This window comes from Camelus dromedarius, chromosome 20, assembly GCF_036321535.1.
Source record: "Camelus dromedarius isolate mCamDro1 chromosome 20, mCamDro1.pat, whole genome shotgun sequence".
Classification (NCBI taxonomy): Eukaryota; Metazoa; Chordata; class Mammalia; order Artiodactyla; family Camelidae; genus Camelus; species Camelus dromedarius.
This window is the reverse complement of record NC_087455.1, coordinates 12500353-12522462: the sequence shown is the minus strand read 5'-3', so window position 1 is coordinate 12522462 and position 22110 is coordinate 12500353. Positions and strand designations below refer to the sequence as shown.

The 22110-nt window shown below is 39.1% G+C and overlaps 2 protein-coding genes across 4 annotated transcripts in view; one reads left to right on the top strand and one right to left on the bottom strand.

The window, feature by feature from the left end:
- WASHC5 (WASH complex subunit 5) overlaps nucleotides 1-14836 on the bottom strand; it is a 45130-nt gene extending 30294 nt beyond the window's left edge. Inside the window, exons 1-8 of the mRNA XM_031439615.2 lie at nucleotides 14684-14836; nucleotides 10194-10503; nucleotides 9585-9730; nucleotides 8820-8904; nucleotides 8115-8215; nucleotides 5808-6000; nucleotides 3137-3289; nucleotides 1384-1497 (exon numbers count right to left, since the gene is read on the bottom strand). Coding sequence (XP_031295475.1) covers nucleotides 1384-1497; nucleotides 3137-3289; nucleotides 5808-6000; nucleotides 8115-8215; nucleotides 8820-8904; nucleotides 9585-9730; nucleotides 10194-10379 — 978 coding nt within the window. The 5' untranslated portion in view covers nucleotides 10380-10503; nucleotides 14684-14836. The remainder of the gene's footprint in view (nucleotides 1-1383; nucleotides 1498-3136; nucleotides 3290-5807; nucleotides 6001-8114; nucleotides 8216-8819; nucleotides 8905-9584; nucleotides 9731-10193; nucleotides 10504-14683) is intronic.
- An 89-nt stretch (nucleotides 14837-14925) lies between these two features.
- Nucleotides 14926-22110, top strand: part of NSMCE2 (NSE2 (MMS21) homolog, SMC5-SMC6 complex SUMO ligase) — a 208467-nt gene continuing 201282 nt past the window's right edge. For 2 of the 3 annotated variants that reach the window (XM_031439617.2, XM_010988780.3), the window contains exons 1-2: nucleotides 14926-15027; nucleotides 20676-20846. In XM_031439617.2, the coding sequence (XP_031295477.1) occupies nucleotides 20690-20846 (157 nt within the window). In that variant the 5' untranslated portion in view covers nucleotides 14926-15027; nucleotides 20676-20689. The remainder of the gene's footprint in view (nucleotides 15028-20675; nucleotides 20847-22110) is intronic. The other variant, XM_010988781.3, reaches the window with a different exon arrangement.

The window sequence follows — 22110 nt, the reverse complement described above, 5'->3', positions numbered from 1 at the left end:
ATAAAAAAGAGAATTGAAATGAATCCCTTGACAAATAATAACATTTCTATGAGAAAAATAACATACGGACTCTAGCTGATAAGGTTCAAGGGCAAGAGGTTTATTGGACATTTTTGAAAAAAGCACTGGATTTAGAATTAAGAGACTAAAATCTAGTTCTGCTGTGATTAAATACTGGTGTGACTTTGGATTTAACCTCTGGTACTGGGTTTCTTCAAACATAGACTGAGAACTGCAGCAGGTGGTTCTGGGGTCCCTTCTATTCTTTACTTGGATGGAAAGAAACAAAGGCAGAAGCTAAATTCCCATTCTTCCCGCTATTATCGACAAAAGACGCAGAGCAAAGATGCTCAAAAGATGAGTTTCTACACATAAAAGCTTAACAAAAAATACACCTCATTGTATCAGAATTAATCAGCCTTTTGGAAATTTGGTCCTTTTCCTTTACCTAAAGCAAGAGTTAAAGGGTAAACACCATTAACCTAGTGAGGTTAGTTTAAAATGATCACAGGATGTTTCATCAGAAGCCTCTGAAGAACTCGCAATGTCACAAATGAGAAAATGCATTTTTGGAAGGGAATTTTAGTAATAAAAAATTTATGCTCTGAGACCAGTAAGTACGCAAGCACCACTTTCTCTAATATATTTCTAGGAGACGGGCCAAAACTGAAATTATTTTGTGCATTATTTATGGAATTCAATTTATTTGCATAAAACATGCTGAAGTTCCTTGAGTCAATGTCATTCTATCCATACTTGGAAACTCAAAAACTCAGTCAGCCAGGCTGAGGGAGATAACTACTGCTTAGAAGTATCAAGTATGCTCCCCAATAAACAGATTTTATTTTGATTCTTCTCTTTACTCAGGTATTTCCTTCCTGGTTTCTCATCAGAGAGACAGAACGTAGCCATTTAAACTTTAAGGAGCTGACTTTTGCTAACTTCCCACACCAGAAATGATGAATTTAAATTACAGTGAAAGGGTATGTTGTCTGCATTCAGTTACCAGCTTCAGCACTCATCCTAGTGATGAAAACATTAAAATTCTCGCTACTGATGACGGCAGCTCTGTCCATAAAGACGCAGCCTTTAAGTAATAAGCATAAACGAAGTCAGTTGGGGCCAAAAGTCACACTGGTTCATCTTAGGGTGTTGACTCTTCTTTAGGATCCGAGTCTCCCATTTATATGGCCCATGTAAGTTAAAAACCTATAATTATCTGTTTTATTCTGACATGCAAAATTCACCTTTCATTAATCATTGCAGTAAAATGTCTACGTGGACACCTTCCAAATTCCTTGGGAAATCCACCTAGTGCATTTCCTACCCCATGAAAGCAGGCTTGCAGTTTTTTGAGAATTCTCCCAGTTAGCCAGAACCTACCTGTTCTCTGACGTTGGAAAGGTCCAGCGTATTGTTCAAAGCCGTTTTTGCAGCTTTGTAAGGTTCCCAAGCATCTGCTAGATTAACCGTGATCCCCATGTAAATACTAATTACCTGAAAGAGGAGACATTTAGTATTTGTTAAATACCTGCTCACTTCAAGCCAAGGAGCAGGGAAAACACAGTTATAGAAGACGTCCTTCAAGTTTAAATGCTATTCCAATGAAAAACCAAGATTTTCCAAATATACAGGTAGGTGGTTTTCTTTATCAGCAATTGGGAACAAGAGTGACTATTAAATGTTGCTATTCATGGAAAAATAACTAAAATAAGGTTTTTCTTTCAAACTGCTGTGTGTTAGATTTCTAAATGAAGAAAAATGAAAGGGGGAAAAAAGCAGAGATTTTGAATAGAATTGTGGTTTTCCCAAACATTTTCATCTCACTTTTACATTCTCAAAAGTTAAGAGTGCAACTTTACTGAGGACCCCCCAAAGAACTGTTTTTAAAAAAGTGGGTTATATCTATTGATATTTATCATATTACACACTGAAACTCAAAAATTTTAAAAAATTATTAATTCATTTAAAGTAACAATGCTAAACCCATTCCATGCTAATATAAATTCAAAAAAAATCAAATTAACATTACCCCCTCAAATCTGTGAGAAGAACGGCGCTGTTCCACATTTATTCTTTTTAATATTATATATGACCCTTCTTTATCCCCATTAATGTTTTTCTTTAAAATTCTTTATGGTATAATATTCATATTTTCTCACTAGCTTTTTATTGGTAGGCATTTGCCTGGCATTTAAAAAAAATTATTATTACTCTATTTTCAGTATGCCAGGGTATTTTTTTTTTTTAAGGAGTGTATCTTGTAAGTATCATGTAACTGGACTCTGACCTTCCTTAATATTAAAAGTGTTCCTGAGTACAGGATTGTGGTCAAAACTTCTCTGTTAAGCTTAGGTAAATGAAACCAGACTCTCAGAGTTTTCCTCTTGGTTGTTCAACTCCTAGCTCATGAGTTTGACTCATTCATGGATAGGAAGCATCACTTCCTAATTGTAAACTGTTCTTCTCACCATTAAAGCTCCTTACCCAGGTCCCTCATCACAGTCTGTGTTTCAATAGCTGGTAAGTAAGGTGTGAAATAAAACCTGCTACCGGAGAATGTGATGCAATTCACTGTACTTTGTTAAAACCTCCATGTGTAATGAAACCACTCCATTCATATCAAGTACATTGTAAGTTTTAAACTTTTAAGAACTAATATTTTTAAGTGAAAGTGTTTAAAAAGCTACAAGTGCATCCTTGTAGTAATGCAAACCTTTGTGGCCCCATCAACATTAGCTTAGATTAAGCTTATTACAAAACTGAGATTCCTATTCACAAAATGACAAGTTAGATAAATTCTGCCAGCTTAGATTCATAAAATAGAGAAGAATAAAGAAATGCTTATGTAACTTAGTTGCAGTCGCAGTAGCCAAAGCAAGACACATTTTAACGCAAGCTTTTACCTTGAGAGTATCCATTTAAGAAAAACAAACAGGTTCTTCAGGAAATTTTACTGATTATTTCTTCATGTTATGATTTACAAAATTCTCAACATACTTAAAGTCATTTTATTTAGGTGCATTTATGTCTCATTTATTTCAATATTATGACCTCTGGGTTACAGACCAAAAGAATGGAAAACTCAGTTCTCTGACAAGAGTACACGGAGGAAAAGACTAATGGTGATACTTGCCCAGTTATCTGGAAAGTACTTATCCACTATCTCTCTCATTTTTGCTTGGTGGGTATGAAGAATGGAAGGTTCGAAGTAGAGAATGACATACAGCATGGCAGCCTGATTCGTCAGGGCCGTGCTGCGATGTTCGGGCAACGGATACGCTGAGACCTGCAAGAGAAACAAGATCCAGGGGAGGCAGGTGTTGGTAGCAGCTGAGTTTACATGGGCCAAATAAATGACCTAGTTCTAGGACACAGCAGTCTCTCAAAAGTCCGTCTCCTTTGAGAATCCTGGGCACCGGGAGCAATTCTCAGATTGTGGCATAACCAGGGCCTTTTCTTTCTTATCTCTAACACGTTCTCTTGGCTGCCATTCTAACTCTTTCTTAAAAAAAGAAAAAAAAAAGTAATCCCATGTCTCCCCCTAGTTGTCCATTTCTGTGTCTTTCCCATCTCAGACCATCACTTAGAACTGACAGATCCCACACTCACTGCTGCTAGTTCTCACTTCCTGTTTATTCTTCAACTCCCTGACATTTGACCTCCACCATCACCTCAGTGGAATTTCCTAAGGTCCCTCATAACCGCAGTCACCCAAGTCAATGGCCTCTTTTTAGCACTCTCACTTAAGTTCTCCGAGGAATGAAAATGTCTCCTCCTCTGGTTTCCCAGAAGCCACTCTCTTCTCAATCTGCTTTGCTGGCTGTTCTCCTGCCTGACTTCTAAAAGCTGCTGTGTCCCAGGGCTCCATCGCCTCCCGTACTAGGAATCTTCAGTTGCACACAGTACATATCACCTCAAGGGCCATGAGCAGATAGGGAGAAGACTATTTCAAGGATAAGCACAGCAATGTCACAGGAATGTGGCCTGGTCTCGGGAAGGGCCTGGAGCTGTAAACCAGGAAGCTTTCATTGTTTTCCTTCTTGATGTGTTTGGCCAACTTTTTTTTTTTTTCTCTCCAGACCATTCTCTATAACATGGCAGAATGAGACTGCCCCAAACTCCAAATCTGCATGTTGGGGGTAAACTCATGTCCAGAAACTGTTTCTCAGGCCCAGTTCCAAATTATTTGGAGGTAGGGAATCTGACCCATCTTGGGTCCTGGTCCAATCAGCCAGGGATGGGGGAGGTGCATGGCAGAGAGAGGGGTGGATACACACCATCACCACAGCTCAACCTCTGTGTTAATCAAAGTTGCAGGGCAAGGAGAAAACTGAAACACACTGCTTTAAGCCACGGACAAAATGAACCTTCTAAGAGGCAGAGGGGTTAATAGAAGGATTAATGAGAGAAGAAACAGCGTGGGCTTGGAAGTGATACAGGCCTGAATTTAAATTATTGTTCTGCTACCTACTTATGTGACCTTGCGAAAATTTTACTTAAACTCTCTAAGCCTTATGTTTCTCATCAGCAACATGAGGATAATGTTGTCCATTCTGTAAGACTAATTTAAAAAAAAATGAGAAAGCAGTATATGAAGAAAAATCTCCTATGATTCTGGTTCATATGAATTCTCAATGAATGGCAGCAAATACTGTGGAGACCTGGTATCTGCAGGCAGCTCCTGATTTTGAGTTGCCTTAAAAAAACCAACATTAAAATGTAGAATAGATAAACAAGATTATACTGTATAGCACAAGGAAATATATACAAGATCTTGTGGCAGCTCACAGCGAAAAAAAATGTGACAATGAATATATGTATGTTCATGTATAACTGAAAAATTGTGCTCTACACTGGAATTTGACACAACATTGTAAAATTACTACTACTCAATAAAAAAGGTAAAAAAAAAAACCCAACAAATATCAACAAAATAAACTCTTTTTATTTACACTTAAGATAGTCATACAAAAAACTAGCAGGCTACCTAAAGAAATGTACAGAGTAGGTATGCTCTGTAACAATATATCCACTTATCACAGGTCCAAATCTTCATTTTCTTCTGGTAAGAAAAATATCTACAGTGCATAAAATTATTTTTTTTCTTCAGGAAAATGAAGTCAAATAATCCTTACTACTTAAAGGATGTCAAAAGGATTTGTAGTATACAAATTACAATTTGTATTTTTGCAAAAGGATTTGGTGCCCTTTTAAATAAGTGAATGATACATGTACTGGAGAGGAAAGTGAGACAGCTTGCAGACGCTGCAGATCGTTGCAGCCCTGCTCACGCTGCCTCCTTCGCCTGGGCTGTCTGCATATTCCCTTTCTCACTCGTTGTAATCCTGGCTGCCCCCATCTTCTGCTTCACAGCATCCTGCACTTCCCCTAAGATAACACTTATCTTGCTTTCCTCTCATTCCTTTAGTTGTTTGCCTTCTTTCTTCAGCTACAAGCCCATTAGGAGTGGGGACCTGGACTACCTTCGTCAGCAAGGAGCCCCAGCACTGAGCACGTGGAGAGTGACGTAATGCACACTCAACAATTACTTCTTAAATGAATGCCTAAAAGAATACACCTTCTCTCCAAAGATAGCTCAAATCTCTCCTCTCTGAAATCTCGAATTCTGGCCAAATTAATATCCCTCTTTCCTCTATAATTCCAAAGCCCAGCTCAAAATGTTTTACATAGTTCCCAGCTGCTTTTATTCTTTTAAAGAAGGAAAGGAAGGAGTCATTGAGGAGGAAGGCAAAATCAGTCTTTTAAACTATTAAGATAGATTTCATAGTAGATTTAATGCCCACCTGGTTGTAAATGTCATCGGATCTTAGCCGACCAATGACCATGCTGATGAAGGTCTCGTTGATAGGCACTCTCTGGAAGTAACTCTCAGGATAGTTGGGTGGTCTTTTGGCCCCTGGTTGGCTGCAATAACCTGTACTTCGAAGCAGCTTACAGATATCATCCATATTCGAATCAGCAGAAGATCGAGCAGCACTGGGCCAGGTTCCCAAAGGGAAACAAAGAGCCAAACAATCCGCACATATTAGAAATGCACAAATCCAGCAAGGCAGAAGAATTTCATCGTAACTTGATGTTATATAGTTTTAGCTATGACCTGGGTCAATTTGTATCCTCAAGATTCAAAATTATCACCTGAAACTAACACCGTAAATAAATTACACTTCAGTGAAAAATAAAATGAAAGAAAATTCAAAATTGTATTTTCAAAAAGCCTGCTGTGATACAGTAAACTTATGAGTTCTTATATGTATGCAGTTTTATATTAAGGTACACGATTCCTTTCTCGAAATCCTTGGGGCTGGGTTTGTTTCAAAATACAGCATTTTTCAGATATAAGTAATATGGAGCACATATCAGTTATGATGTAATACTCCAGTCGGGTCTTAGTTGACATTCTGTGATCAAGACACATCAATATTTCTGCAGTAAAATTTATGAATATTCACAAAAGTGAGATAAATAGAGACTATGTATAGCCTCATATCTGCTCTAGTCAGGTTCTGACTCCAAATGACTTCATGTTAGGTTAGATTTTGCTGTCTAAGTAGTGACTCTGTGTCCATGTGGGTATGTGTATATATGTACATTCTTTTTGTCAGAGCTCTTTAGATTTCAGAATTGTGAATAAAGAATGTGAACCTGCACCAAAATTTCATAAATTTGAAAAAAATTTGTTTAAAAATTATGTCAATTTCAAGTGGGAAAGACCAACGGGTTTTTCTTGGTAAGCTGCATCTTTTACAGAGATTTTACCAAAACATCTGTGATTTTCTGGTGGTTCGGAGTAGTAATCCCCCAGAGAGACTTAAAGAATCTTAGACTTGAAGATGACCTCCCATCTGATGTAAGAATCTCCTTTACTACAACTCTGTGTGGTAATTGTTCAGTGTCTCTTCAGTAACGGATCCTCAGATTCTAATGAATTAGCTGCTGTACCTAAAGGGACAAAGCTGCATTGTCAACGTCGGGCTTGATAAGCAAACTTCTTCTTCTTTCTCATGTTATTTATCATTTTTGCTTTTCTGGGTACTTCCAGAAACACAGGCAAGACCATTCAAAGTTCATTTTCAAAGCTATGGGTGTTAAAACCGCTCGGGCAAACTGATGTGAATGAATTACATGTGCTGGTGGAGAGCCTCCTCACGTACTGATAAAGCTGACGGGAAACAGACAGCTGAGTCGCTGGAGATTAATTTACTGCTGAGGGGGCAGCAGTACCAAGTGTTGCTGAAAACATACGTCCCCAAAGCCCCTCTCTGTTGAGGATCTGCCTCTTTGCCCTATTTATTTTGTCCTAGTTTATAAATTTGAAAGGTTCTTTCTAGCCTGCATGTCATTAGCCCAAGTTCCTAACTGACTCCTGCTTAGTAACTGTTTCTTCCCTGACTCTTGGCTATTTCTGACATGGACCTTGTATCCAGATTTTTGACTCATTAATTGAACAAATTAAAAACTGTGTGCTAGGGACTGAAATTACATTTGGTTAAGGTGGGTCCTGTTTTTAAGACCCTAAATCTTGAAGTCATAGCTCTGCACAGACATATGTAACACATCACTGGGGTATGTGCTATTGTTGCTCGGGGTTGTTTTGTTCCTACATACATATGGATAAGGATTCACTTTCAACCTGGCCCTGAGTGATAACTTTTCAAAATTTATCAACCTGAAAATGACAACAGAAAACTCATTCATTTCCTTACATCTGCCAATGAGTAATAGTTGAAAATTTTAGAAAGTCATTAGACTTTCAAAATTCCCAAATTTATCTTTAAGGTAAAGAAAATTCAGATTACTTTTTTAAAAAACTGAGGTACCATCTACAACTATATATCTCTAATAATCTATAATATATAAATTATTTTATATACAATATAGATTACATGATACATAATTTATTACAATGATATGAAACAGAATTAACTGTTATACTTCTATATTATGTATTCTGTTCAGGAGAGGTAAGAATCTTACACTTTTACATTCTACATCATACTGCAGCTGCTCACAATAAAAGTAGTATGGAAAACCACACTACATTTTACTAAAGCAGTGCTTTTGGAGGGTGTAGTCTTATAGTCCAGGGATACCTGTATCGATAGTAAGAAACCAGCATTCTCTCTCTGATTTCTCCTTCAATCTTTTGGTCGATGACCAGCAGCATCACTCCATACAAGTACAGTGCTTCACACTATGAAGAGAAAAAGACAATGATCAAACTCCCAGGCATACACATTCTTACAGAGTGAAGCTGATAACAGTTAAAAGGACCATTTTGCTCCCATTCCTCCTAAAAGCTTTATATTATGAGGAGAATGCAGGTTTTCCTGGAAGGGTCCTTATCTTCTATAAAAATGAGCTTTGAGAATTTGATGCAAAATGAATTTTAAATTTACAATGACTGTCTTCCAGTTGGCCTATTTTTCATATTTTGCTTGGGATATCAAAATGGAATCCCAATATTATGATTACCTCTAAGTCATTCACTTATTTGACAAACATTTCTTAAGTGATCACAGTGGACTAGGTATCAGGCTAGATATTGATACCTCTGATGTAAAAAAATAAAGAAGATAGAATTGTTACACTGGGGAAGCTCCTAACCTCCACATAATCTTTACTCACTTGTAGTTCTGTTCAAAGTCTACTGTATTCTAAATTCAGACAATAATTACCAGTTTATTTTGCTTCTCTTAAAAGAAGGACATGCTGTATGTATTTGTTACTTAACGGGAAAAAATGATGCTGAATTTGACATTCTTGAATTTGTATTTTCAGTGATCACTACTACTTACTAGAAGTTGTTTTCCATCTTCATTGAGAAGCACAGTTTCTAAGGTTTGCTGAATATACACACCTTCATTGAGATCATCCAGGTACCTAGAAATGAAACCCCAGAGCAAGTTATTCGTTGATAATGAAAATGTTAACATCTTTGAAGAAGGAAAGTAAAGACTTGTAGAAAATTAGGCAAGGTACCAGGCATTCTGGTTGTCAAACAGTTCGTGGCCATTCGTGCTCTTAAGAATAGGTTTGTGAGCTGGAACTCATGGTGACTAGGGCCACAGATAACTTACAGCTACCCCAAGTAAAAGGAATGTTTCCTAGTCTTGATTTACGAGTTACAAATATCTTGGGAGCAATGGCATAAGAACATGCAACAGTTAATTTAAAAGCTAATGAGTAATGAATTCTTAAGGGCGAGAAAAAGAGAATATTGTATGGTTAGGGATAAGAAGGAAGGCTATGGTTACCAACGCTACCAAAATAAGCTCCCCTTTTTTTTTTCATTTCTCATATATACTAGATTATGGTCAAGACTGAAAGCCATATGACTTTGTATAAACCATGGTTATTATAATACTTCACAGGAGCAGGAAATTATAATAAAACTCTAAAATACTTAAGATAACTAGTACCAATGGAAGGAAAAGACAATTATTCATGATATAAGCTAGTAAATTCTTTAGTAACTCAGAAAGATGTACACGTTCTGTTATGTCCCTTTCCGCTCCCCACTACTTACTATCACAATAAGCTATTACTAAGCCAGCCAGTACCTGTTTAAGTCTACAATATATTTATGCACACTCTGAAATGCTAGATAGAATCTGGTCACAATTTCTATGTTGTTTTCCCGAAATTCTTCATCTAAATCCTGTAGCTCTGGCTTAGCTTCCAGTTTACTTTCCCATAATTCTGGACCCTATGAAGAAAAACACATTTATGTGAAACATCAGTAAGAGAGTCAAAAACCAACAGAATGGCTGCTAACAATTTCTAAATGGTCTTTTAACAATTTGTTCTCATGCCTTAAAAAGGATATCAAAAATGGAAAGAGCAACAGAAAGTAATGAAGATACCAGAAGCCTAGGTATAAAAAAGAAATAAATATGAATTGTAACCACAATGAGCATGCTTTTAAGTGTGGGGTACTTCAGTGTGAAATCTCTTACACCAAAGTTATCATTTTAAAATTTGATCATACTGTGTTAGGGCTTCCACACAATATACTTATTTTCAAGTTAGTTGATGTTAAATTTGGTTGAAAAGCTTTTCTTTTTAACTCTTTCTCCATAATTACTTAACCTCTCAGAGTCTCACAGTTCTCAGAGAAAGCATGCTTTTCTAGAAAAGGCAGTGGTAAAGATACCATGGAGGAACATTACCTTAAAATAGCTGAAATCAAATATGATATCTCCGTATTTCTGCTGATCCGCTCGGTCTTTTAATCTGAACACAGCAGGAATGAACTCAGAGAGCCTCAAAAGTTCAGCAATGATGGCATTGCCACAGGAAACGATCCTTAGGATGGCCTGGCCACAGAGGTTGTTCTCAGCTAGAAAGTCCAACATTGTGAGGATGATCAACTACTCCGTGCCCGGCCAGTGGGAATGTGGAACTGGCTTCAGAACTGGGGTCTGTACCTCATGAGACGAAACCAGGTCTGCTGATACACTGGCTGCTCCATTAAAGAACCTGTAACCAGAAAAAAAAAAAAAAAAGCATGAAAATCTCCATTTTTTAAGGAAGCATGTGAAACACACATAATATTATTATTAATTTTTAAATTATATTTTGTTCTTTCTTTCTTGTTTTTTATATTTGTTTTTTCTTTCTTCTTCATTTAAAATTTTTTTCTTTCTTTTATACATAATACTTTTCTCCCAAACGCACTAAAAAATTATAACACATAAAGAGTTCTGATATGGAGGGAGTGGAGTTATTTTCCACTCTTCATGTTTTCCTGGTGGAGGGACTTTGCTATATTAACACTCTTGGCCTCTTTCTTAACTCTTTATTCACTTCTCCCCATGAGAAAAGACCTGATGGAGCTGATCTGTGAGCTTGGGAGAAGAAACCACTGGGCATGCGTGGTTCCAAGGTACCCTAAATTGAGCACAGATTATTAAATTTTCCTTATAGGAATTGTGTCCCTTGTTGTACCTTTGGGAAAAGATAACTATGTCCTAAAATCCACTAGAATTAGATGAGGGAACAACCTTTAAAAATGTGTTTTTTCATATGTCACGTATGGGAGGTCCTTGTTACCGAGACTAATATGTGCCTGAGAAATGTGACAGAGTGACTTTAACGTGGGGACAAATATTTCATACTACAGAGTGGGAAAGTTTTGATTAGGAATTATCTTGAAATGACAGCACTGAAACTTCTAAAAATAACTTTTATCCTGAACAAAATTTAGTGTAAAATTGCAACAACTCTGTACTAATTCAACGGACAAACCAAGAACACGTCAAAAGTTGATTTTGCCAAATTGTGATTTTGATAATACAGTATTTTGTACTTCAGAGTTGTCTTTCATAGCCTGATCTTTAAAATGGTAAGTTTTTCAAAAAATTTCCAAGGCATCATTCATTTTCCCCCAGGGCTCTCCTAATTCTTTTTCACATCATTATCTTTTGAAGCGCTGATTATATCACCATCTTTGTTGCTTAGCAAGGGCATCATTTGTCAACTTCGTGGAAGCTGGAATTACTTATCAACTTCCTGAAGGCCTGTCACTTCCCAGCATTTGCACTTTCACTTTGCACAGGCATTGTGCTCTATCAACACGATACTACAATTAAGGCTGACCAACGACAGCAAGAATTAAGACCAAATAGACAGTTTTGGACAGGAGTATCTGAGTGAGGACTAATTTTACATGCGTGGTCAGTTTACTAATATTTTAATAATGACGACTCACTGTACTTAAAACCAGAATGTGGGAAGATTTCTGACTTCTTCTGCAGCCAGAGCGAAATACTCCTTAATGCTTGTCGCACATTTTCAAAGTTCACTCATGTCATGAGCTACCTGGTACAGTTATCTATGACCTGGAAGCTTTGTGTAACCCTTCAAGGTTTTCTTCTTTCTTTTGGAAGTTTCTACCATTGATTCAATATTTAGAAATGTCCTAACTTACTAGGATGTTGAGGCAGCAACTGTTGGCTCCTCAACAGTAATCCCCACCCTTCTCCTTTCTTACTGTGGAGGATGAAACAGTCAAAGCCTCACTTTCCCACCTCTCATGAAGCTAGAGACATGTGACTCAGTTTTGACCAATGAAATAGAAGAAATCTATGGCAGTCCTTTCAGGAAATATTTTTTCCTCCTGCGACAAGGAGAGAGGCATGTGAAGAGAAGAGATTTCTCTCTTTTTTCTGGCTATCCTTCTTGGCTTTCATGGGCTCTGGGGAGGATGCGGTCAAGCTGTGAACACAAACTAGGGTAGGGGGAATCCATTTTCCAGCTCATTCAAGGGGTGGTTGGCAGGTTTCTCACTCCTTTGTCCCATGGGCTCCTCTAAGCACACTCTCACAACCTCCCAACTGGCTTCTCCCAGGGCAAACAGGCTGGAACAGCCAAAGCCAAAGGCACCTGCTAAGCCACAGAGCTGATTCCTGACCACAGACATTAATGAGACAATAAATATTTATTATCTTAAGCCACTAGGTTTTGAGGGTAATTTGTTATTTAATAATAGATAATGATCTAGGAGAGGGGCATTCCAGGAAGGAGTTATAAGTAAGTACTAAGGCCCCAGGACAGGAATGTGCAAAGGAAGAGCAAAGTCGTGAATTTGGCTGGTGGTGAATGAGCACAGGACGGAAAGAAGCAGAGAGAGGGGAGGGGGAGTCGAGTCCCATAGCAGGGATTCCTGAGAAGCCACAATTGTCCAGAATTCTTTCTCATGATGGTATTCTACACTACACGTTAAGGTGTAAATTATTAACAAGTCTTTTCAGCTCTCTCTGCGAACCTTGTTAAGCAACACTGAACTCTAATAGGCTGAATTTCGGATAATTTCATTCCACTTTTTCCACTGAAATGGTCTGGCTTGGAAAACGAAACGAGAAAAGGGAGAAAATAAAAGAAAATGGGAACACAAGTCACCTGATGTCTGATGAAGACCATCAAACTAACCCAGCTCTCAGAAGGATGAAATTCTAGACTCAATTCAGAGGAGGGGAGGCTACGATTAACAGGTCTAACTGCTACCAAATTTTGGATACTAAGATAGGACAATGTGGCCATGGAGAAAATAGCTTAAAGCAAAGCAACAAGACCTGCTTTCTTTCCCAAAAACAGATGAACATATTCAGCACCGAGCACGCACATGATCAACAATGTTTAGGCCTGGGATAATGACATAAGTCAAAACTTTTATGTGTCTCTTATTTTAATCCTTAAATCCTTACCCAAGAGTTACACTGTAGGCAACGTTCAAAATATTATTTGGCTGTGACAATGAATATATATATATATATATATGTTCATGTATAATTGAAAATTTGTGCTCTACACTGGAATTTGACACAACATTGTAAAATGATTATAAATCAATAAAAAATGTTAAAAAAATTTTATTTGGCTAGCATATTTGATAAATATCCCCACTGTTGGCTGAAAAACTGGTCCTAAAGAACACAATCTACGAAGCATAATTAAAGATGCCTAATCATGTTGCAACAATCTCAGAGGCAGGTGGTTTTATAGATGTTAGATTAGTTGGGATGAAAAAAAAATCACTCTAGGATGAGGTGCAAATAAACAGTAGTAGCGACTATGTTAAATTTTCCATTTAGAGGTTCTTGTGTTAGGGATGAAGAAAACTCACAAAGTCCACTTTTCTCAATATAGGTTGTCTTAACCATTTGGCATAAAATGAAACCAGAGATCCCACTCAATTTCCTAATTTTTTTTCTACAAGACACCCAGAAAAGTAGTCATAATTTCATTTTCAAGAATTTGGCCTGGAATTGTGATTTTTTACTTTGGAAAGTAATCCTAGACAAGAGATGCTTTCAAGAATGAAGTATGGCACCATATCAATTAGTCAGTGAGAACAGAACTGAAGTCTCAAGGAAATTAAATTGCCCTGGGACAAGCCATTCTTTTACCCTACTCAGAGGAGGAAAGAAGTAGTTCTATTTTTATCCTTTCATAAAAGTTCTATAAAGGAAGCACTGGTCTCCACCAATCCATTATCAGGAACAAAATATAGTGGTTGTTGGTCAAGATAAAAGTGATTGGCATTATTTCTCCTAGAAAAGCTCTGAAAAGAGCCTAATCACTCTAGTCTGATTCATGAATCCTGAAAAAGAAGAAAAACCGGAAGGTGTTCCTTGTTGTGGGCAGAGGCAGTAAAGCCTCCCCCTCCCTTGATAAATCAGGACCCTCAGAACTATTTTTCTAAATGCAAAGGACTTTGGCATGTCATAGGTAGGGGGATAAAGGTGCAGAGAGGAACAACGTCTTGCTCGAAGTCACAGCTCCTGGCAGAACCGTAATTCAAACCCAGGTCCGTCAGATTGTAAAGCCCCCATCAGCTACTCAGTTTTCTCGAGAGTAAATGGAGGTCTAACGACGTCCACACACCACTGCTCCCAGAAACTTGGAAGGATCAGACGCGGGCTGAGCAGCTGAACATCACCTCCTAAAGCGCCAAATCGGCGTGGAAAATTGTTTCCGCATGAGTGGCGATCCAGAGCCTGGACCGGAGCTGCAGCCCCAGGAAAACCCTCAGTCTTCCCGGCCAGGTCCCCCACCCCAAGCCGCAGAAGCCCCCCAGGTCAGCGCGGCCCAGCCCTGGGGAGGGGGAGGGGACAGGGGACGTGAAAGGATGCGGCGCGCGCACACCGCCTCGACTCACCTGTCACCCCGGCCGCGCCAGGGCGCACACGCAGGGCCGGCGGTCGCGCGCGGAGTCAGCACCCCGGCCCCCACCCCTCCGTCTCCGCGGGGCTCCCCTTCTATCGCTGGCCTTTAAAGAAAGCCGGCCAGACCCCGGCTTCCGCCCCTGGCTCCCTCGGCAGTCACATGACAAAGGGGCGGCGAGCAGGGCGGGGCGTCACGTGACCACTAGCCGGCGACGACTGATGACGTCTGAGCCCGCGCTCGCCGCTTCTGCACCGAGGGAAGGGAGTTAAGGAAGGAGTCGGGGTCCGGGTGTGGGAAATCAGGGCGCAGTCAGACGGAGCTGGATCCGGCAGCCAGGTAAGGCAGGAGCAGGGGATGGCGATGGGGAGGGTGACGGAGGGTGTCGCCTTTCTCTCGGGCGCTCCGCGGGTGTCCCGAGCTGCAGTAGGTGGACCTGGGTTATGGTTCTGGTTCTTTTTCACGCCACAGCAATGAGGCTGGAGCGGTTTACCTGCCTCTCCGAGACGCCATCTCTCCATCCTTCAGCAGTGTGTGGGGGCAAAGATCACGAATTCTTGACCTAAGTAAATCTGGTTTGGGCGGGCTTTCACAGCGGGGCCTTGGACAGTTCGTTTAAAGAAGCTATCTGGGCGTCATTTCCTTTTTTCTCCTGTAAATAGTTTGAGGATTAACGATAATGGGAATGAAGCGCAGAGGCCCAGTGTATGGCACACTGTAGGGAACCTGGAAATGGTGGTTTCTGTTATTGATATACCTCTCCCAAATCTTTACTGATCTCCCGTTTTGTGTGATGAGCTGTTTTATGTTGTGTAGAACATGTCAGAATTCTAGTGTAAGTTGTTGCCAGGGTGAAGGAGTGGCAGGCATCTGAGCAAATGGTTGTGATGAGCTTTATAATGGAAGTTGTATGAGTGCAAGAGAGGGAGGGAGAGGGGGAGAGAGCGCGCGCGCGCGAGAGAGCGAGCAAGCATGAAAGAGAACAAGCAGTTGCTCCTTGGACAAGAGATAGCTTCATAAAGAAAGATGTAACCTTGCATGTTGAAGAAGGAGATACAGCTCTGGCTGAACTTGTATAGGCCCTTATGGATTTAAAGGAGGCCAGCACAGTATCTAAATTGTTTGCTCTGTGTTCACCACTTGCTGTACAGAAAGATGAGTGGAGGGAAGAGTAGAAAAGTATTTTATTTTATTTATTTTATTTTTAGCTAATAACTGGCCCCACCTACAGAGAATCTTATAGATCTGCTATGGTCTAAATATTTTAACCCCACACCCCCCTCAATTTATATGTTGAATTCCTAGTGCCAGTGTGATGATGGTCTTAGGAGGTAGGGCCTTTGGGAGGTGCTTAGGTCATGAGGATGGAACCTCATAGTCGGATTAGTATCTTTAGAGCCCCCTTGCCGTGTGAAGACACAGAGCTAGAAGGCCGTGGCTGTGAACCACAGGAAGAAGGCCTTCACCGGAATGCCACTGTGGTAGTGCCTTGATCTTGAACTTCCCAGCTTCCAGAACTGTGAGAAATGTTTCTGTTGTTTGTAAATTACTGTGTCTGTGGTATTTTGTTACAGCAGCACCAAAGGACTAAGACAGGACCTGTTAGGGGAGGCAACAACATGCTAGGGAAAAACTCAGGAAGTGCATAGCCTTGTTTTAAACTTTCTTTGAGACCCTAGGTACAGAGAACAAGACAATCACTGTTACCTGGGGAAACCTCCAAGAGGGGGTTCGTTTAAACCAAGGTTTCTTAACCACTACATTATTGACATTTCAGGGCAGATGATTTTTTATTGTGGGGGGGGGGTTGTCCTGTGAATTATGTGCTTAGCTGCACTTAGTGGGGGAAACAGGGAGAAGTGCATTTATTCCATCTTTCCTCTCCATTCATTCTCTCTGCTGCCTTATCTGGATCTTTCCCCTTGATACTTAAAAATTACAGGAGGGAGTTTTCCTACCTCTCTGCAAGTGGAAAGTTTTCCTGGAGTAATGTGAATTTTGCATTCAGATAGGAAGGATGGCTACCATGTGGTAGCTCTTCATTTATCCTGGATTGTATTCATCCTTGTATACATTACATCTTAGTCAACTCCGGCTGCCATTGAAAAGCACCACAGACTGGTGGCTTAAGCAACAGAAATTTATTTCTCCCAGTTTTGGAGACTAGAAATCACAGTGCTGGGACGGTTGGATACTGGTGAGGACTCTCGTCCTGGTCTGCAGACAGCCACCTTGCTGAATCTTCACAAGATGGAGAGAGAGCAAACCCTGGTGTCTCTTCTGCTTCTAATGACACTGATCCCATCATGAGGGCTCCACTAAACCTAATCCTCTCCCAAAGGCCCCATCTCTGAATGTCATCACATTGGGAGTTAGGGTAAACATGTGAATTTGGCAGGGGACACAATTATCTCAGTGTTCTCCATACTTGTTTAATACTGAGAATTATTTGGGGTGCTTCAGAAAAGTACAGTTTCCTCAAAGTATCCACTAGAGACTCCGATTCAATAGATATGAGGTAGTATCCACTAATCTGTATTTTTAGTATTTCAAGTGATTCTTAAGATCAGACAAGTTTGAGAAAACTACACAATTTAATTTATCCTTACAGTGATGCTGTGAGTAGATATGATTATCTCCTTTTTACCCAGGAGCTAACTGAAGATAGAGACATTAAGCAACTTAACCAGAGCCATGCAGTTTTAAGTGATGTAGACAAGAGGGAATTTCCAGGCATTCAAGTCCAGGGTCCATTCACTGAAGCACCATTCTGTATTGCTGCTCCCAGTATTATAATCATGAAGTTGATAGTAATGTCTGCTCTCATTTAAAAAAACTATATGCCAGGCATTATTCTGAGTGTTTTATTATGTGTATGAACTCATTCAGTCCTCCTAAGTATCGTTGAAGTAGGCACTGGATCATTCCCATTTTACAGAATGGAAAAATGAGAGGTCAAATAATTTGCCTCAAGTCATTCAGCTACTTACATGGCAGAATCAGGCTTTGAACTCATGTAGTCTGGCTCCAGAGGCTGCATGTTTAACCCTTGCTAGACTTTTTAGTAGTTAACCCCACTAGTATTGCCTCCATATTCTACTCTGTAACATGGCTGATGTTTATTTTAGTATAAACATGTTTCATGTTATCTTTAAGTAAAACGAATATTCCAGGAAGATATGTCCTGTTTATACTGTGGCTTTGCGCCCTCTTGCTTACCCCCTAATTGTTGTGTGTATATATATATATATATATACACAGAGAGAGAGAGTACACTTTGGAAATTGTGTTTCTAGAACTGTGCTGTCCAGTGTAGTAGCCACTAGGCACATGTGGCTATTTCAATTTAAATTGATTAAAATTAAATAAAAATTTTTTTAAATTAAATAAAATTTAAAACTCAATTCCTCAGTCATGCTAACCACATTGGTAGTCATGCTATGGTGACTGTCAGTAATCACTGCTAATCAGTAGTCACACGGGTCTAGTGGCTTCTATATTGGACAATGCAGATTACAGAATATTTTTGTCATGGCAGAAAGTTCTAGTAGACAATGCTGCTCTAGACAGTTTAGACTTACACTAGAATCAAGATTGACTGGGAAACTGAATACTTGGCCCATCATTTGATCCTTGCAGGATTGTGTTTTTTGAGTAATGGTGGGTTTGTAATAGGTATACCCCCAAATCTAAATGGCTTTGCACAATTGAAGTTTTTGTGTCTTTCATGCTTGGAGCCTGACTGGTGAGCAGCGTTCCTCCGAGCAGTGATGTAGGAACCTAGGCTCCTTCCATTTGGTGATTCTCCATCTTCAGCATGTGGCTTCTTAGGCATTGCTTGCCTGTTTCAAGCTGTCAAATGGGAAAGTGTGGCGAGAGAGTGTGTTTTTTTCTGGGCTGGGCCTGGAAACGGCCCCTGTTTCACAACTATACCTAACTGCAAGGAAGGCTGTGGTCCAGCTGTGCAGCCATGCTGAAGAGGAGATGGGTTTGGTGGGCAATGGGCTGGAATCTGCCACCTGTATCCTGTTGTTCACTTACCCTGAGACATAATCTAAGAAACAGTGCTCGGAAGCTTACTATTGCTATATTGCAAGGATATTATTGAGGATATTTTGCAGTGTGGCTCTAGCTGATATGTGATGACCCAGGCTGCCTTTATTGCCATGGAAATCCTTATTTTTTCCTAAGTTGTTGGTGTACTTTATGCAGAAAGAGAATACTGTAATTTTCACTTTTTGTTTTTGCTTGTTAGGAAGTCTCACAGCCAAATTTGTAGTTACAGATATGGTACTGTGTGTAATCCTAAAGCTTGTATGATAACATTCTGATTTTCTCATGTGTTTGGTTTTCCTTTAATCTGTTTTTTGGTCCTGGTTTTTATGAATTTATATATTTACCATCTTATTGCATATGTTCGTGTTCATATTGTGTTAACCGTCCTAATTTGTTTGGTGTAAGAAAGTGAGATTGTAAATGAACACTCTGTTTCACCAAAACACACACATTGAAAACAACGTGATTGGCTTTTCATTCAGATACATAGTCGTATCTTCTTTCTCCCTTGGTGTGAAATTTTAACACCACAGGAAGTCCCCAGAAGATAATATAATGAGAATCCTTGTTACATCATCTGGATTTTAACACCTGTAACATTTTGCCATATTTGCTTCAGGTCTTGATTTTTAAGATAAATTTGAAAAAACAGATAAAGCTTAAGACCTCAGGTCCAACTGGACCTTTATCCTGCGTTAAGACCCTCTACACTGTGCGCCAACACGTACTTACTGAATATTTGTTAATTGAATGGTTTGAGTTGATGATGAGTTGTATTGTGGCTGTTTGTGGTAGACTGATACCTCAGAAATAGAAATCAGCATCTTAAGCATCTTCTCTGTGACCTTCTCTTTTTTATACCGTGTCTTTTTTTTTAATGAGTCTAATGTTTGTCAGGCCTATTTGTTGAATGAATGAATTTAATTAAAGGGGGCCAATAATTGAGAAACTACTGTAGTAATGCAGATGTGAGGTGAAGGTGGTGACAGTGGAGAGGATGGAAGTGGCAGGGATACTGGACAGTTCAGAGATGTTGAAGCCACCTGTCCGTGGTCACTCAGTGTAAAGTGGAAGAGCCTGAATTCGTGCTATGGCTGTATGATTCTAAGAAAATCCCATTTTTCCTGCTACCATACAGACTTCCCTCTAAGCCTGTGTCATTCTCTCCACTTTTCTAGTTGGTTTCAGTGGATTGAATTTCAGGTGGTTTTTGAATTAAGCAAGGTATCTTTTTGAAGGCATCTTTACAGAAGTAGTCCAAAGCTTTAAGAGTTGGTAGTTGAAGATACAGATTAGGGAGTGTTTTAATATGAAGGTAATAAGTGAAGCTATTACAGTGGTTGAGCTACCAGAAGATATAGACACTTTCTTTTTTTTTCTGACACAGGATGTGGGATCTCACCAAGTCTATAAGTCTGTTAGAATCCAGAGGAACTGTCAGGAGTAAATATTTTTTTTTATAGTTTTCAGAATTCAATATGCATGTATGTCAGATTAAGTTAAAAATTACAAATTTTCAAAATCCTCCTTGATTGAACTATTTTATTGCTGCTGTTTTCATTTTTTAGAAAAAGTGTATCATATGAGCATTTTCTACTTTTTCTGACCTATTAATATTTTAGGTTTTTAGGAACTGTGCTGTTGTTCAGTTCTTCATAGAATCAAGGAATCTTTTGCAAGAGAGTATTCTCCCTCCTTTAAAAAATGAGGACACTTACCTTTTCTATGTATTGAAGTGCATCTGTTGGGTTTGGTGGCCCAGATGGTCGCACAATGCTTTGATATCCTTTCAAGGCATATAGCATGTAGATAATCGTGTAGCACTTGGGGGATATTGGATACATTCACAGGGATGCTTGCAGTGGTTCTGTTTTCCTATGCAGTTACTATTCTTATTCATAAATCTCGTTTCATTGTGTTTGAAAACTTAGGTAATAATTTCAAGATGCCAGGGCGTTCCAGTTCAAGTTCTGGTTCAACTGGTTTTATATCCTTCAGCGGTATAGAATCTGCTCTCTCCTCCTTGAAAAACTTCCAGTCCTGCATCAGTTCTGGAATGGACACAGCTTCTAGTGTTGCTTTGGATCTTGTGGAAACTCAGAGTAAGTAATAATTAAAACTTATTTGTTTTGTGTCTACTTTGGGGTCAGCTTGTGTGGTTGCATTGCTCTAGTGATCTGAGTTACTGCTCACCTTTTGGGTAACCTTGGGACAATCATTTAATCCCTCTGGGCATCTGTTTTCTAACCTTGTTCTACATACCACAGAGGGATGTACTGAGGATGAAATAAGATTGGCCCATCCATGTGTGTTCAAACACTTACGTGCCACTAGAAACTGCACTAGAAATCTGTGGGCCGAACCATGAAGGTTTCTGACCCCAAGGAGCATACAATCAAAAGTATGTGACATTTGTGAATTGTGCAGTATAGAGCAATATGATATTTTCCAGTAGTTTAACTGTATTTTGTTTACGCTTAATTACTTGGTAGACCGACTAAGCTGATGCTAGTGGTACTGGTAAAGGAATGCCTCTAGAAAAAATGAGAGAAGTTGGGTTTTGTTGAACTTGACCAAAATTTTTGATCAGAAGATCTAAAAGATATTATTTGCTTTTTTTGGATTAAGGTTGCTTACATTTTTAGAAAGCGAACAAATAAAAACAAAACAAAATAGTTTCTAAGAAAAAAACCCCCGAAAGAAACAGAAAACAAAAATAAAAAACATTTTAAAATAGAGTTGTTTTTATTTTATATGACATATAGAGGCAGGGGAGCAACATAATCTCTTGGTTTCTTTTTAATATCACTGTTTTTCAGCAATTTGATTGTAATGTGGTTTGGTATGATTTTCTTGGCTTATTCTGTCTGGTGTTCTTTGAGCTTTATGGATTTGTAGGCTTACAGTTTTGATCAAATTTGGAAAATATTTCTGCTAGTATTTCTTCAAATACTTTTTCTGTCTCTCCCCTCTCCTCCTTCTGGGGCACCAATTATATGTATGTTAGATGGCTTGGTAATATCCCTTAAGTCACTGAAGCTTGGGTGATTTTTTTCCAGTCTTTTTTTCTTGCTGGCTTCAGTTTGAATAGTTTCTTTTGCTGTCTTCAGATTCATTAGTCCTATCTTCTGAAATGTCTAATCTGCTAAGTCTGTCCAGGGAATTTTTAATTTCAGAGACTGTATTCTTCAGCATTAAGAGACATAAAAAAGAATTAAATGGAATCTTACTTGTCTCTTCCATTTCTCTCATGTTTTCTTCTATATTCGTGAGTATATGGAGCATATTTATAATAGCTGTTTTAATATCCTTGTCTGCTAATTCTGTTACCTTTGTCTGTTGCTGCTTGTGTATATTATGTTGTTG